Below are 17,537 nucleotides of genomic sequence, written 5' to 3'. Positions count from 1 at the left end.
AAATCCCCTGTCAGGGAACCAGCTCGGGAGCAGTCCTCGGAGCAGCGCGCCAGTCTCCCTGGCCGTAGTCCTCAGTAACCTGCTGAGACTGGCTTCTTTCAGGCAACAAAAGAATGACCGCAGATGTGAACGTAGATCTGTTTCCCTAACTTTGTGGTGTGGAAACTAGGGTCCACTAGTGAAGCGTCCCTCACAAACTGAGCATTTCAAACGCTCAACTGCGAAGCAGGTTTTGTGAGGTTATGGTTCAGCCAGCTAGGAAAGGGCTGAACGCCTGTAAAGATTCGTTGGGCATTTATACTCAATCACCATGACTTTTTGAACATGACACTGTAAGTTGTACTCGGTGCCAAAAGGGAACCCAAAGGCTATGAACTGTGGCGGGCAGGAATTCCTCAAGCAACTGGCAGGTCTCTAACGGTTTGGCAGGACCCGCGCCTACGCCGACCTTCACCCTCGCACCCGCGGACCCAGCGCCGCGCAGGCGCAGGCTAGCCGAAGCCCTCCGCCGGCCGACCATAGAGCTTCCAGACCTCCCGGTTCCTAGAGAGCTTCCGGAAGTGCCTTGAGACAAGGTGCGCGTTGGTCGATGTCGTGCCTCCACGGGTTTGGAAGTTACGGGCCGGAGGGCCCTGGTCCGGTTGCAGCTTTCTCCCGGGTTCCTCCCCGCCGCTCCTCCGGTCCGTGGGTCCTCTGCAGCCTGCCTTCCCCACCCCGGGCCGCCCCTGTTGCTCGCGGTGAGTAACGGTTCGGGCTCCAGGTGGAGGAGGGGAGTGCTTTGTGGCCAGACTAGGCCGCCGCTGGGGACGGACCTGAGGGTCTGGAGAGGGGCCCGGACGCGGGGGGGCGCCCGGGGCTGCAGGGGCCCCGGGGGCTGGTCCCCCGCGGGATCAAGCCTAGGCCGCGGCCCCAGACTCTGACAGGGACCCCTGCCCTGGGGGGTCGCTTTCTTCTTCCCGCCCCTCTTTTTGTGATGTTACCTGTCTTAAAACGGGAAACCGCCCGCAAGTTGTCTTTTATCCGGGCGCGTCCACCGTCTGAATTGGTTTTACTTCGCAGTTTTTTTTGCATTTCCTTCACAGTACGATCCCACCCCCCCCTTTTTTTTTGCCTCAATATTTTGCTTTTGGAAACCCTAATTATCCTTGGAAACCGATTTTGCTGTTACTCTGCTCTTTGTGGTGTATTCAGAAAATGGTGGTGTGTTGCCTGGGTCATTGAACAGAAGACACATTTTTCACATTTGAAATTCAGCCTTACTCGAAACACGTAGCTCGTGTATCAAGGGTCGCTGAAGTAGACGCCGGGAGCTCTTCTGGAGGAGCCCCATCCGCTCACGAGTCATTCTGTCAGGCAGCGTGAAGACTGCCGCTTCCGTTCTGAGAACAATCCAGATTTCGGTCGTTTGGTTCAGTTAAGAGTATTTATGCAGTAATCATTGACTTAACAGATGCCTAAGTGTTTTGAATTAGTGCTGTGGGTGGTGTGAAGTGTGGTCGGTATTAAAACCGACTTCTGCGGTTGGAGATAACTCTTTTATTTTTTTTTTTTTTAAGATTTTATTTATTTGACAGAGATCACAAGCAGGCAGAGAGAGAGGAGGAAGCAGGCTCCCTGCTGAGCAGAGAGCCCGACGCGGGACTTGATCCCAGGACCCTGAGATCATGACCTGAGCCGAAGGCAGAGGCTTTAACCCACTGAGCCACCCAGGCGCCCCTGGAGATAACTCTTAAGGACAGTTTTTGCCTCACTTATTTTTTTCTTGACCTTTAAAGCCTGAAAAATCTCTTTCTTGTTTTGTTTTGTTTTATTTTCAGTTCCCAAACTTAACAAAGTAGACTTAGTCCGAAGGAAGGAAATATTCCTTCTCACCTCTTAAAAGAGTAATGCTTTAAAATCGGAGTTCTGGGGCACCTGGGTGGTTCAGTAGGGTAAGCTCCAGACTCTTTTTTTTTTTTTTTTTTTTTTAAGATTTAATTAGTTTATTTGTCAGAGAGAGAGAGCCCACAAGTAGGGAGAGCAGCAGGCAGAGGGAGAAGCAGGCTCCCTACTGAGCAGGGAGCTGAAGGCAGGACTGGATCCCAGCACCCTGGGATCATGACCTGAGCTGAAAGCAGACACTTAACTGCTGAGCCACCCAGGTGTCCCAAGCTTCTGACTCTTGATTTGGGCTCAGGTCATCTCAGGGACCTGAGATGGAGCCCCACGATCAAGCTCAGCAGGGAGACTGCTTGAGATTCTCTCCCTCTGCCTCTGCTTTCTTTCTCTCTGAAATAACTAAATCTTCTCTACCCCACCAAAATGCTGACAAAATAATGTTTAAAAATATAATAAATAAAATCTGAGTTGTACCTTTGGTAGTTGACAGGATTATAGCATTTGAGGTTAGAAGAGTCTTTACAGATTGACTAGTTTAACTTCCTAAATAAACAAACTTGACTAGGTATTTTTAAAAAGAGATTTATTTATTTATAAAGATTTTATTTATTTATTTGTTTGTTTGTTTGTTTGTTTGAGAGAGAGTGTACATGTGCTCACATACAAGCAGTGGGGAGGGACAGAGGGAGAGAAAGAAGGGGACTCCTGCAATCACTGGATCCTGGGACCATGACCTGAGCTGAAGGCAAATGTTTAACTGACTGGGCCCCCCAGGTGCCCCTGTTTATTTATTTGAGAGAGAGCGCGAGCTCAGGGAGGAGGGACAGAGGGAGAGAATCTCAAGCAGACTCCTTGCTGAGTGCAGAGCCCTCCCCAGGGTCCATCTCACCACCCAGAGTTTAAGACCTGAGCCAAAACCAGGAGTCCCATGCTTAACCTGACTGAGCCACCCAGGCGCCCCTTGACCCGGTGTTCTCAGTGAGCTCAGTGAGTTAAGCCTCTGCCTTCAGCTCGGGTCATGATCCCAGGGTCCTGGGATGGAGCTTCGCATTGGGCTCTCTGCTCAGCAGGGAGCCTGCTTCCCCCCCCCCCCCCCGCCTGCCTCTCTGACTACTTGTGATCTCTCTCTCTCTCTGTCAAATAAATAAATAAATCTTTAAAAAAAAAAAGCCACATTTGGAAAAAGCTATATGAAGGTAAGCTTATAGCAGATAAAGGTAGGCAGGTATACGTACATAAAGGGCATTGGGTATTGGGCTGAAGAGTTGGGTTCTTGAAAGATTTTAAAGTCATGAGTTTTATTACATATTTGTTGAAACAGTCTCTCTAGCACATTATTAATTTCATAGGGTAACATAACTATAACAAAGTATCACAAGTTGAGTGGCTTAACACAGCAGAAATCTATTCTCTCACAGTTATGGATGCCAAAAGTCCAAAGTCAAGGGGTTGGTAGGGCTACGCTCTTCTAGCTTCTGGTTGTTACTGGCATTCCTTGGCTTGTGGCTGCCCAACTCCTGATCTCTGCCTCTGTAGTCACATAGTTTTCTTCTGTGTCTGTGTTCACATGGCCCTCTCTTTGTATGTCTCAATCTCTGTGTCTCTTAAAAGTATACCAGTCATACTGTATAAAGCCCTTCTCTACTCTAGTGTAACCTCATCTTGACCTGATTACATCTGCAAAAACCCTACTTCTAAATTAGATGACATTCACAGGGATCAGGGGTTAGGATCTCAGCATAATCTTTTGGGAGCACACAGTTCAACTCGAAGCAGGAAGCAGTGTGGAACACAGATGGGACGAAAGAATAACCAAAAAGCAGGAAGACCACTTAACCACTGTAAGTGCTAGTGAGAGGTGATGTCTGTTACCAAAGATAAAGGCCATAGGACATATCCCACAAAGAAATAGGACCCTATTAGTGAACTCTTTGGACCTCCAGGTTCGTATCTAAACCTTGCTTTTCAGCAAATATAGATATATTCTGTGTTAGGTATTATAAATAATAGCTTTTTCATGTTCTTCAATTCAATCAATAAAATAAAAGATAGAGATCTGTACTCATTGGGAATATACAATTAAGTTAGGAAGTCAAAACTTCTTGCAACTAATAATATATAACTACAAGAAAAGTAACATTAAAAGAAAAACAAGTTATGGGGGCGCCTGGGTGGCTCAGGGGGTTAAAGCCTCTGCCTTCGGCTCAGGTCATGATCTCAGGGTCCTGGGATCAAGCCCCGCATCAGGCTCTCTGCTCAGCAGGGAGCCTGCTTCCTCCTCTCTCACCGCCTGCCTCTCTGCCTACTTGTGATCTCTCTGTGTCAAATAAATAAATAAAAACCTTTTAAAAAAAAAGTTATGCATCTTTTCTATGAATATGATGAGTGAGAGAATACATTTTCCAATTTTGTATTAGCATATTCCTAGAATAAAAATCACTTGACCATCACAAATAAAGTAAAATGATAAACATTTATGCAACAAGTATAAGGAAGAGGGCAGTCACTTCCAATTGGAGTCATCAAGAAATGATTTTACTTGATTTTTTCCTTTTTTTTTTTTTTTTTTTTTTATAAGTAAGCTCTACACTCATTGTGGTGCATGAACTCATGGACCTGACACCAAGAGTCACATGCTCTTCCGACTGAGCCATCCAGGCACTCCAAGAAAGGATTTTAAAGGAGAAAATATTTTATTTCGTCCTTTAAGAATATGTAGTTTGGACACTAACAAAAGCAATCAGAGAAGACTTCAATAAATGGAGAGACAGACTGTGTTTACAGAATGGAGATTATAATGTCAGTGAGCTATAGATTCAGCGCAAATCCTAGTCCAGGATTTCTTTTTGTAGGAATTTATATCTGAAGTCAGTGGAATTAGAAAAATTAAAACAGGGGCGCCTGGGTGGCTCAGTCATTGAGTGGCTGCCTTCAGCTCGGGTCATGATCCCAGGGTCCTGGGATCTAGCCCCGAGTTGGGCTCTCTTCTCAGAGGCCTGCTTCTCTCTCTCCCACTCCCCCTCCTTGTGTTCCGTCTCTCGCCATGTCTCTCTCTCTCTGTCAAATAAATAAAATCTTTAAAAAAAATTTTTTAAACAAGTTTTTAAATTCACAATAAAGTTGCAGGACTTTAGTACTTGATTTCAAGATTTTGAAAGCCACAGTAATCAAGACAGCTTGGTTTGGTGAAAGGATAAAGGTGTAGGTCAGTGGAACAGAACAGAGATTCCAGAAATAGGTCCACGCATACATGGCCAATTGATTTTAGACAAAGAGGGGAAAGATAATTCAGTGGGTAAGAGTAATCTTTTCTGCAAATGGCGCTGGAACAATTTGGTATCTGTGTGCTGTTCACATTTCAAACTCTGTCTATGTAAGAATTAACTCAGAATTTGGGGCGCCTGCCTGGCTCATACTCTGCAGGTGGAGCGTGCAACTCTTGATCTCGGGATCGTGAGTTTGAGCCTCAGGCTGGGTGTAGATTTTACTTAAAACAAACCCCCAAAAAACCCTCAAAATGGATCATAGACCTAAGGTAAAACTTAAAGCTATAAAACTTTTAGAAGGAAACAGGAGGAAATCTTTGTGACCATGGATTAAGCAAAGGTTTCTTAGATATGAGCCCAAAAGCACAGTCCCTAAAAGAAAAAAAATTGACCTGTTTGACTTCCAAAAGTTAAGAATTTCTGTTCTTCAAAAGGCACTGTTGAAGGTATGAAGAGGAAATACTTGCAAATCATATATCATAAAGGCCTTGTATCCAGAATATGTAAGGAATCCTCAAACTCAAAAGAGAACTAATTTTGAAAACAGACAAAAGTTTTGAGCAGACACTTCACCAAAGATCTACGGATGGCAAATAAGCATGTGAAAGGATGCTCGACATTATTGGGCAGAAGGAAAATGCAAATTAAAACCATAGTGAGATACCATTACACACTCAGGTATCTAAAATTAAAAATAAAACAATATCAGTTGCTTGTCAGGATATGAAGCAACAGTAGTTCTTACATACTGATGGTGAAATGCAAAGTGTTACAGCCACTTTAGAAAACAGTTTTACAGTTTCTTATAAAGTTATGCATAGCCTACTATATGACCCAGCAGTTTTACTTTTAGATATTTACCCAGGTGAAATGAAAACATGTTCACACAAAACCTCAGTAGATACTCATAGTGGCTTTGCTTGTAATCATCAAAAATTGAAAATGCCTTGAGATTATCTCTCAATTCAGAATGGATAAACATACATCCATATAAGGAATAAACTGCTGGTACATTCTATAGCATTGATGACCTCATATGTATTATGCTAAGTGAAAGATGTCAGACTCAAAAGACTACCTACTGTGTGCTTTTATTTATAAAAGGTCATTAGTGTGTGGCACTAGACTTTTGGGTCACAGGTGTGTTAGGGCATTTAGGTTCCTTTGAGAGGCAGGACCAGTGCTCCAAAGAGAGTTGTAGAGGGAGATAAGGTCCACAGTGGAAGTGGTTAGCCTTGAGACAGGAGGGAGGATGGAGAGCACAGTAGGATAATGACTTAGGTGGAGAAGAGCCTATGGTGTTAGGACGGTTCTAGACAATACCCTGAGCTAGATTATACAGAGATTCATCTCCTGTTGAGTGTGAGGGCTAAGTTGAGAGCTGAAATGGGTAGAAATGGTATGGCTGGTATAACAAATGCTGAAAGTTCATCAGCATCACTTGAGGACCAGCTGAGGTTAAGTGCAGATCTTCAGTTAGACCCAGTCTGCATGGTTTCCTGACTTTGTTTGCTGTATACCACATCCCCAGAGAGAGGAAGCAGAAGGAAGGGAATATTGCCCAGATGGGTGTTCGTTGTGGCAGAAAGCTAAGGAGGTAAGGAGTTAATTCTGGAACAGTGGAGAGGATCACTTAAATGACTGAGCCATGAGGGACATGCTGTGGTAAGGAGCTGGTTAAGGTGTCTTAGTAAATTTGTCTTGCTTTAATATTGTTTGGCAGTTTCTCTACCCCAAGTATTGCACTTACTGAAGAGCTCCTTGGAAGGTTCTTGAGAAGATAAAGAAGGTAGTGGGGACGGACCTCCGGAGCTGCTCCAGCCCTAAATGGCAGCAGAATCAAGAAAGTCGTTAGCCCCTTCCCCATCTGACCAAGCTCCTGAGGAAGACCTTGTCATCGTCAAGGTAGAGGAAGATCATGGCTGGGACCAGGAATCCAGTCTGCATGAAAATAACCCTCCCGGCCAAGAGCTGTTCCGCCTGCGCTTCAGGAAGTTATGCTACCAGGAGACGTTAGGGCCCCGAGAAGCTCTGATCCAACTCCGCGCACTTTGCCATCAGTGGCTAAGGCCGGATTTGAACACCAAGGAGCAGATCTTGGAGCTGCTGGTGCTGGAGCAGTTCCTGACCATCCTGCCTGAGGAGCTGCAGACGCTGGTGAAGGAACATCAGCTGGAGAACGGAGAGGAGGTGGTGACCCTGCTGGAGGACTTGGAAAGGCAGATTGACATACTAGGGCGGCCGGTAAGCAGAAGAAGGCGTGCGCCCTGGGACTGGGAGGTCTGGAAGCGGCCTGGAGGGACGTGAGCTCCGCAGCGGGAGAATAAATGCCGGGCATCCTGTTTGTGTTATAGGAGGATGGACGCAGCTCTAGCGCAGCGTGGCTTGTATCTGTAGAGTTCTTTTTATTTTTGCGAAGGCTGTGTGTACCTTTTTTATCCTCATAACATCCTTGCGACTATGATTGTTCCTGTTTGCCAGGTGGGAAACTGCTATACAGAGAGCTTCAGTTACTTGAATTTCTCTGGGCGCTCATAAAGGCAGATCTGAGACCAGACCTCAGGTTTCCTTGGTGTTATCAAAAGCTTTTTCTATCTAATAGCCCTGCTTTAAGTTTCCGTTTATCTCTCTTCCCATGCCTTGCAAGTGCAAAAGGCAGGAAGGGCATCAGCAGAAATGATGCCTTTCAGTGCTAATTGACATGTTTGTGTTCTTACTGCCCTTAGGAAGTAGATGAAATTCTTCTTCCTTTTAACAAGCACATAGCCTTATAGTTGTGCTCTTGGTCCTCGTAATGTTCGCTTCCTTTCATGAAGGAATTTCTTGTAATGCAGCTGTCCCATTGTCCTCAGGTCCCAGCCCGTGCACGTGGACATGGACTCTGGGAGGAGGTGGTGCGTTCAGAGTCTGCACCAGAGCTTCCAGATGCTCCGCTCCGATCTGTGGCAACCCAGCACAAATCTCCAGTGCCCCAAGGGCCACAAGAGAGAGGTGAGGGGCCAGATTTCATTGACAAGGAGGGAGGAGTAGAAAAGAAAGTGCCTGTTGAGTTCCTAGAGAACCAGGAAGTGGAATTTCTGTTTACAGACCAGTCCTAAGATCTGGGTTTGAATGTTTACCTAGGCTTCGAAGACAGACTATCGGTCCCGTTGGTAAGTTCGTGAACAAATTAAAGAACTCGGGGATTTTTATATCTTCACACACTTCTTTATCCCAGTGTAGTAGCAACATAGGCGTTTTTGAGGTTTTGCTGGAATCATGCCATTTTCTTTGTAACTGTTTCAGTATATAACTCCTCACACTAAAACATTGTCTTGGATAGCCACAATAAATGCATCACAGTTAGGAGATGTCATGCTGATCCAGTACTAATCGGGTCCACAGCTCATATTTCTGTTGCCAGTTGTCCCAGTAATGGTCTTCTGGAGTCCAGTCCAAGATTACCCTTTGCAGGCAGTTACCGTGTCTCTATAGACTCCTTTAATTTGGAATAGTTCCTCAGCCTTTCTTTGCCTTTCATGACTTTGATGTTCTTGATGAATACAGGTCGGTTATTTTATAGAGTGGCTGCAGTTTGGGTTTGTGTGACGTTTCCTTACGCGTAAACTCCAGTTGTATGTGTGTGGCTGGAGCACCCGGCAGGGCCGTTGCTTCCTTTGCTGCTGTACCACAGGCATTTGTCCTGTTACTCGTGCTGGCATCTTTGATGACGGTTATTCTTGCTAGGTTAATCACCGTAAAGTTACTATTTTTCCCTTTGCAATTAGTAAGTAATTTGTGGAGAGATACTCTTGAGTGTGTTTAAGTATCTGGTCCTCATCAAACTTTTGTTGCTAAAACACGAGTTTAATTTTCATTGATGCTGCATGAATGAATCAGTGATGACTAAGACTTACAAAATGATGGTTTTCTGTGTCATGCCTTCTACATTTATGTGTTGTAATAGAGAGTGTTCCCTCCTCCCTATTTTATTCGTTAATTTGTTAGTATGGACTCATAAGGTCTTATTTTATTCCAGAAATAAAATACCTATATCTATCTTTATTTTGTCACCATCTTTATTTTGATGCTTAAATTGTCTCAGATTTGGTCAGAGGAGGCCCCTTCAATCTGGCTCCTCCAGCCTTTTGAAATCTCCCCATCATTTTTTGAGAACTTCTTACCTTCTTGCAGAACAAGATGTTCTAGTCTCCTCTCATACTTGCTCCGCATTCCTTTTTTTTTCATTTATGTGATTTATAGTAGTTTGTTCCATGTAAACTGATTTTTAATATTTGAGTTAGTAATATGATTGTTGTCTAAAGTTCTAAAGCCTATTGCCCAAGACGCAGTAGTCTGTTAATTTTGGTATTGCAATGTCTGCTATCTGTAGGAAGCAGATAGTGGCAGTCATGGTAGACATTTCAGAAAGGTAATAGAGTTAACAGAGATAAATTGGTTCTCATATTTCATTTGCCAATGAGATCAGGACCTAAAGAAACACCGTACAGAGGCACAAGGATAGAAAATAGCTTTGGTGAGAGAGAAGAAACTGTAAAGCAGTTCCTGTTAGGAAACCAGTTTCTCAGGGGCACCTGGGCGGCTCAGCCAGTTAAGCATCTGCCTTCAGCTCAGGTCATGATCTCAGGGTCCTGGGATTGGCTCTCTGTTCAGCGGGGAGTCTGCTTCTCCCTCTTCCCCCTGCTCTTGCTCTCTCTCTCTCACAAATAAAATAAATTTTAAAAATAATAAAAATTTTAAAAAGTAAACCAGTACTCTATTTTTGACATGTAACTTCAGGCTGAGTAGGACATCAAAGTGCTGTCTTGTGTGCAGCCATAGGTATAGACCCAGAGCCCAAGATATAGCGTTCTATTTTATACTTTTTATTTTTTAAAGATTTTTTTTTTTTTAAGTTTATTTAAGGAACCTCTGTACCTAGCGTGGGATTTCAGCTTATGACCCTGAGATGCAGACCTGCATGCTCCTGCCGAGCCAGCCCGGGGTCCTTCAGCATTTTATGTGCAAAATCTGTGACAAGCACATGTCCTGAAATACAAGCATCTTTGGAATGGGTTAGCGCTGGCTGCCACAGCTATGGGACAGCACTGGTCTCACTCCGCTCCTTTCTCCTCTCTTAGCCATCTCTACTTCTCAGAGTCCTACCCCTTCCCAGAAGGGAAGTCCTGGAGACCAGGAGATGACAGCAACACTTCTCACAGCAGGGTTCCAGGTGAGTTGTACCCCTTCTCCCTGAAACCCTATAGCTCTGCTTGACAGCGTGGGTGGCATCTACCTTCTGTCTGGACTCTGTACCCATAGTGACCAGGAATTGCCCCAAATTCTTTTTGCATGTTTCTTGATTTTCCCTAACCCGAGCAAATCTGGTGCATTTCTCTCCTCTTCCCAGCTTCTTAAAATCCCTTTACACAGTACGTTCCCACCTCTTGATCCTCTCCAAGCCTGGCGGACCTCCGATACTCTGGGCTGGAGCTATGGAACAGTGCCAGTCCCACATGGGGATTTTGTTTTGTTTCAGACTTTAGAGAAGATCGAAGACATGGCTGTGTCCCTGATTCGAGAGGAGTGGCTTCTTGATCCATCCCAGAAGGATCCCAGTAGAGATACTAGGCCAGAGAATTACCGAAACATGTTCTCCCTGGGTAAGGAGAGCTCTGGTTATTGTTATCAGTTAAGGTGTTTTGTTTCTTTGTTATGCGATGGTAGCTGTGAGCTTTCTGAAAGACATTGTTGAGTTCAAACTCCAGAACTAACAGAGAGAAACAGTGCTATAAAGTGGACTTCAGCTCTCCAAGCCAGGACGTACCTTGGCTACTGTTCTGTGCAGTGGGACTCATTTTTTCTGCTCCCAGTCCCATGGAATCTTTACCTGGATTTCACCCTGTTACACTCGTTGTGCTCCGCCCTTTCAGCGACTGTGGCTTTTTTCCATTTCTGCCCCCCCTCCCACCCCCGCCAAACCCCTCTTCATTCCTGGCACTTCTTCCCCATTTGGCCTGTGGTACTTGTGGTGGACCCTGCTTTCTTCTCCTTCCGTGTTGTGACAGCATTTGGAGGCAGGTAACAGCTGTGTGTGTCCTGCCAGTTTTCCATGTATATTTCCCTGATGTTCAATTCCTTTTTAACATAGAGAATAGAAAGTGACATTGGCTTGATGTTTCCCACATTTTAATTTCAGGTGGTGAGACCAGGAATGAGAACAGGGAATTATCTTCGAAACAGGTAATATCTACTGGAATCCAACCACATGGAGAGACAGCTGCCAAATGCAACGGGGATGTTATCGGGGGTCTTGAGCATGGAGAAGCCAGAGATCTTCTGGGCAGATTAGAGAGGCAGCGGGGAAATCCCACCCAGGAGAGACGACATAAATGTGATGAATGTGGGAAGAGCTTTGCTCAGAGCTCAGGCCTTGTTCGCCACTGGAGAATCCACACTGGGGAGAAACCCTATCAGTGTAATGTGTGCGGTAAAGCCTTCAGTTACAGGTCAGCCCTTCTTTCCCATCAGGATATCCACAACAAAGTAAAGCGCTATCACTGTAAGGAGTGTGGTAAAGCCTTCAGTCAAAACACAGGCCTGATCCTGCACCAGAGAATCCATACTGGGGAGAAGCCGTATCAGTGCAATCAGTGTGGGAAGGCTTTCAGTCAGAGTGCGGGCCTTATTCTGCACCAGAGAATCCACAGTGGGGAGAGACCCTATGAATGTAATGAGTGTGGGAAAGCTTTCAGTCATAGCTCTCACCTCATTGGACATCAGAGAATCCACACTGGGGAGAAGCCCTATGAGTGTGATGAGTGTGGGAAAACCTTCAGGCGGAGCTCACATCTTATTGGCCATCAGAGAAGCCACACTGGGGAAAAACCCTACAAATGCAATGAGTGTGGGAGGGCCTTCAGTCAGAAGTCAGGCCTTATTGAACATCAGAGAATCCACACTGGAGAAAGACCCTATAAATGTAAAGAATGTGGGAAAGCTTTCAATGGGAACACGGGCCTCATACAGCATCTGAGAATTCACACAGGGGAGAAGCCCTATCAATGTAATGAGTGTGGGAAAGCCTTTATTCAGAGGTCAAGTCTCATTCGGCATCAGAGAATCCACAGTGGAGAAAAATCTGAATCCATAGGAGTTTAGGAACAAAGCACAATCGTAGTTTGGGCATTATTCCATATTAGAGAAACCACATGCTGGTGAGGGTTCTTTCAGTGTAGTAAAAAGAAAGTGTGTCATCACTGCAACCTCACCAGGGTCAGAACAGATCGTGGTGGTGGATTAGAGTAGCTCTTCAGTAGTCTGGGCCAGTGCCTTGATGAGGTGGGTTAGCTTGACTGTCCGGGGAGGTGTCTGAGGAAGTGGAGCTCCTGATGGCCTGATGTATCCTTTAGAAACAAAATAGCATTAGAGCAAGTTGCTTGTCATGGAGGCACTTAATTTTTTCTTTTGAGGAGTAGTTGTAGGTTTTGAGAGAGGCTACTCCTGGTTCCTCTGCTTCCTTCCGTCTCCTGTGATTCCCTTCCCACATTTACCTCCCTGAGGTGCACTTGTGCTGCACATCTGATCTGAGAAGCCACTTTAGAGTTTGAAGCAGCCTCTGTGTGAAATTTATTTTGTACTTAGCTTCCTGAGAACCTAGTTCTAGGGAAATTTTTACAGACACTTAATGTATTTATGCTTAAGTGTGCATTTTGTTTTATTCTGATGTTCTGATAGTCAGTGGAAAACCATATTCCCACGCAAACTCAGAATGCTATATTTCTAACAGCACTGCAGCATTTTTTCTTCATATCTCACCTTCCCTGACTCCAGTGAGTCATTGAGCGTCCATACGTATCCTTCACCACCCCCAGCCCCCGTGCGTGTGTCCGCAAAGGAGGTGATGGTTGTGGGAATGAAGCAGAGAAAGAGGTGAGTGGAGACTCAGCCTGGCTGCTCTTCAGCTCGGGTGGTTGTACCTTTTGGTGACTTGTGGCTCTCCTTTCCACCTTCCCACGGTACACTGTGGTACACAGAGGTGGTGACACTATCCTAGTCACTGCATCACATGGGAGAAAGGGGAGACAGAGGTGCTTGAAGAAGACCTAAAAATCCTTACAAAGAATGTACACACAGCTCGCCTGGCCCATTACAGTACTGCCCTCTCAGGTTCTTACCAGTCTGCACAAACCCCTGACAGGACAGTCTGTCACTCCTGTCGTCACCCTGCTCCCACCTCGTCAGATGGCCTTAGCCCCTCACCCTTCATTCTCCATCTGTTTCTTGCCATTAGCTCTGTGTGTCCCCATGGCGATCTGTTGAATACTTCCCCTCACAGCTCCTCATCTTCTAGATTCTGGTGAACTCCGTGTGTAATCCAGCAGACAGAGTATCTTAACTCATTATCACCAGGCACTATCTTTCTTGGAGGCTTTCAGTGTACCAAAGGATATTCTGTAAAGTGACAAGGTTGGGTTAAATAACACACCAGACTCTATGCATCCAAACATGGTTTGTCCTTTAAATTCGGCACTTCTGGTTAGCCCGGTAGCGCTACCGCTCCTCCAAATATTTGGAAGACTTGGACCCCTGAGTAACGTCTCATTTTTGACCATTACCCACTTGTTCATCACATTTGGACTGGAGTTACTTTTGGCTTTTTTCCAAAGTCAGCTTTCAGAATTGGAATTGATTCCACTAGTCCTATTCAGGAGACTAGGACGCACGCCAGGAGAAGTTACACAACTTCACACTGACTGTTCTAAACAGAAGCAACACTTACTAACATATATTGATGTTTTTCAAAAGGTCATAAAATCTTTCATCATAAAGGTCTGCCTTTTGGGTCATGACTTCCTTCTCTATAAAATCCCTTCTCTGACCCACTGTGGCCCACCCTGATCACTAACAACATCACCCCTGTTTCACTGAGTGAGTGATACCCATCTGTCATTTGTCATTGTGGCTTCCTTGGTTAACTTTTTCAGAACAGTGCTTTCCATTATCCTTTGTTTTCTTATTCTCCTTTTTTTTTCTTTTGGCCTATAGGTTCCCTTGCACTTGAAGGGAATTCCATTACTCATTCCCTTGTACTTGAAAATTCAAGAAACCAGAAACAAATCTGGTGGTTTCTAGATCCTTGCTGTCTGCTTCAATTGTGCCTTTACCCTCTGTAGGATGCCAGTTCTGCCAGTGCTGCCTCTGTGCAGATACTGTTTGGGATGGGTACACCATCAGAGGGATAATACGTGCACACATCCACACAGTCCTCCCACGTAGTTCCGAGGAGCACTTGTCTTCTATTCTGGTAAAAGCTGTCAGAACAACATACTAAAATGCCTGTAAGCGTACCAGCTAACATCTCTCTACTCACAGTAATGTGTAGTCATGCTACTTAAATCTATAATTACTAAGCACCTGGCAGGAATTCAGAGAAAAGAAAATATGCCTAGAAAGATTAGTGTGATGCTGGGATGAATAAGGAAAGACTGTGACGGGCACCTGGGTGGCTCAGTGGGTTAAGCCTCTGCCTTAGGTTCAGGTCATGATCTCAGGGTCCTGGGATCGAGCCCCACGTCGGGCTCTCTGCTCAGCGGGGAGCCTGCTTCCCCCTCTCTCTCTGCCTGCCTCTCTGCCTACTTGTGATCTCTCTCTCTCTCTCTCTCGCTCGCTCGCTCTCTGTCAAATAAATACTTTAAAAAAAAAAAAAAGGAAAGACTGTGACTTGAAGGAACTATCAAGGTTGGTTTAGCCCATATACAGAAATGGCCGCATAGTGTAAGAAGGTAGAAAAGGGGGGCGCCTAGGTGGCTCAGTGGGTTAAGCCGCTGCCTTCGGCTCAGGTCATGATCTCAGGGTCCTGGGATCGAGCCCCGCATCGGGCTCTCTGCTCAGCAGGGAGCCTGCTTCCTCCTCTCTCTCTGCCTGCCTCTCTGCCTGCTTGTGATCTCTCTCTGTCAAATAAATAAATAAAATCTTTAAAAAAAAAAAAAAAAAAAGAAGGTAGAAAAGGCTGTTGTTTCTTTGGGGGCACATGTAGAAGTCCATTCTTGGTCTCCACTTCTCACTCTTTGTACTAGAATGTTGTCGATCCATCTTTATGATCTTATCTTGAGCTCCTGAGTGATGTGTGCTAAGTTCCTTTATATCCTGCAGATTCTATTTTTATGCTCTTCATCTGAGATGAACTGTTCACCAATACTTTCTTCTCCAATCATGATCTCATTTTAGGGCCCAGCATGATAAAGTGGTTCTTCTGTAACTCTGCAGCCATTCAACTTAGTCCTAGAAGACATGTCTTAGGTTTCAAAGATTTCTGCCATTGAGCAAGATGGCAGCACTAGAATGTGGTGGCTGATTCCCATACAGAGTAGTTAGCTTTACTCTTGGTCCTGAGCCTCTAAATAGTAATAGCTGACGTTTAATAAGCACTTACTGTGTGCCAAGCCATTTGCTAAGCATTTCTCATGGTTCTGATAGATAGTATATCCTACATTTTACAGATGAGGAAATAGGCTTAGAAGGGTAAGTGAGTAGACCAAGGTTATAGAGCTGGGAAGTGACAGAGTAGGGACTCTGCCCTACAGTGTCAGATTCTCGAGCCTGTGCTGTTGACCACTGTGCTACCATGTCTCTAATGAACACCCTGACCCTGGCCAGCCATCTGAAAATTCGGTATCCCTGGCCATAAGAGCTACTGGGGAAGGGAACGTAGAGTATAGTATAGTACAGATCCATTGCAATTACTGGAAAATTGGTTTAAAAATGTTATTTTGATTGATACTTTTGATGTTTGTAGTACTAGAAAGTTAAATGGTACACATAAAACATGTTTAAAAGAGTACCTAAAAAAAAAAAAAAGTAACTCAGAGGATTAAGCAGTAATGTACAGATTCAAGTATATTTCTCCCTAAACTGCCCCAGGGAACTAGAACTGTGGTGGGAAATTAAATATCCATGTGCCATGCCAGGCCAGGCATATGGTCATTTGGGATGACAGTAAAATTTACCTCCAGCATGAAGTGTAGAGAACCTTCCACTTCACTGCCCATGTCCAACTGCCATTCTCTTTTTCTTCAACCACTCACAGTTTTTCAAATGTACCATCCATCGCTCAACCCCATTTTCTCATTACTATACTCTTGAAACTTCTTACTGGCATTTGTACTCAATATTCCACTTAAGTGTCCTGTGGATAAATCTCAATGCCTTTTCTTAGTTCTTGACCTTCTCGATCTATATATTTCACACTCCTAAGTTGACCCTGCAACCCAGGAATTCTCTTCTTTGGCTTGGGGGGTCCTTCTTGATCATTTTCCCCAATTTCTAGCTTTTCTTTATTGGTCTTGTTTCTCCTCTCCACAGGAAATAACCCTCATGTCTTGATTTTATCCAGTATTTTTTCTGATTCACTTGTACTTACCTATTTTGATTGTTTACACTTAATCTTCTGTATTTCATTTCAGTAACTTAATATTTCCCACCCTGTGGGTCAGATACCTACAGAACTTGGTATTTGAAAACAGACCTCATCGGCTCAGTGGGTTAAGCCTCTGCCTTCGGCTCAGGTCATGATCCCAGGGTCCTGGGATCGAGCCCCGCATCGGGCTCTCTGCTCAGCAGGCAGCCTGCTTCCTCCTCTCTCTCTCTGCCTGCCTCTGTGCCTGCTTGTGATCTCTGTCTGTCAAATAAATAAATAAAATCTTTAAAAAAAAAAAAAAAATGAAAACAGACCTCATCATGCTTATCCCCCAGCTCCCATTTTCCTTTTAAATAGGCATTATTGCTTAGTTTCTTTATCCTGAATAGACTTACTGCCCTTCATGTATGTATGTTTGTTCTTTTTAAGTGGCCTCCATACCCAGGGTGGGGCTCAAACTCATGACTGCGATATCATGAGTCCTGTGCTCTACTGACTGAGCCAGCTAGGTACCCTGTCTTTCCTATTTCTTACTGCCATCTTAGTGTTGTCTTTGTCTTTTTCTGCCCTCCACTCTACATTCCAGTTCTTAGTTTTCTCCGTGAGGCTGGATCTTTCACATTTCTCCCATCCCCTTGTAGCCTTCTGCAGATCCATATATTCTGATGCCCAGGTGATTGTAATTTCATTCTTCCAAGATTTCGAGAAATGACAGTAATTTCAAGAAATTTCAAGATTTCATTGCTTTCAAGATCTCCCTCCCCATGCTTCTAAGGTGATTCTCCTTAGAATCCATTTTTAGTCCAGAACACTTGGCAGATAATTCTTATCAGAGCACTAGTGTTCCAAGTTCTACCATTATTTTGCCCTTCATGCTTAATCTGCCTCTGCCTCATTTTCTGGCATATTCAGCTCAACTCATCATGTTCACACTGTTGTCTTACAAGCCCTTGCCTCTGTGCCTTTCTCATGCAGTATCTTTTGTTGAGACTGTT

The 17,537-nt window shown here is 44.7% G+C and overlaps 1 protein-coding gene and 1 long non-coding RNA gene across 3 annotated transcripts in view; one reads left to right on the top strand and one right to left on the bottom strand.

Moving 5' to 3' along the window:
- The first annotated feature begins 555 nt into the window (after positions 1 to 555).
- Positions 556 to 17,537, top strand: part of ZKSCAN8 (zinc finger with KRAB and SCAN domains 8) — a 29,050-nt gene continuing 12,068 nt past the window's right edge. The window contains exons 1-7 of one of the 2 annotated variants that reach the window (XR_007127994.1): positions 559 to 737; positions 6,868 to 7,388; positions 7,997 to 8,135; positions 10,265 to 10,356; positions 10,663 to 10,786; positions 11,323 to 14,908; positions 15,126 to 16,123. Coding sequence is in view for 1 of the 2 variants with exons in the window: in XM_047732647.1 (XP_047588603.1) it covers positions 6,972 to 7,388; positions 7,997 to 8,135; positions 10,265 to 10,356; positions 10,663 to 10,786; positions 11,323 to 12,265 (1,715 nt within the window). In the remaining variant the exon portion in view is untranslated. Of the gene's footprint in view, positions 738 to 6,867; positions 7,389 to 7,996; positions 8,136 to 10,264; positions 10,357 to 10,662; positions 10,787 to 11,322; positions 14,909 to 15,125; positions 16,124 to 17,537 lie in introns of those variants that run through there. The other variant, XM_047732647.1, reaches the window with a different exon arrangement.
- Positions 16,530 to 17,034, bottom strand: LOC125102090 (uncharacterized). Its single transcript, XR_007128026.1, has 2 exons — positions 16,857 to 17,034; positions 16,530 to 16,650 (listed from the first exon to the last, which is right to left on the bottom strand). It is a non-coding gene; the product is annotated as an uncharacterized LOC125102090 (long non-coding RNA).

Source organism: Lutra lutra, chromosome 6, assembly GCF_902655055.1.
Source record: "Lutra lutra chromosome 6, mLutLut1.2, whole genome shotgun sequence".
NCBI lineage: Eukaryota > Metazoa > Chordata > Mammalia > Carnivora > Mustelidae > Lutra > Lutra lutra.
This window is presented reverse-complemented; position numbering and strand designations above follow the sequence as displayed.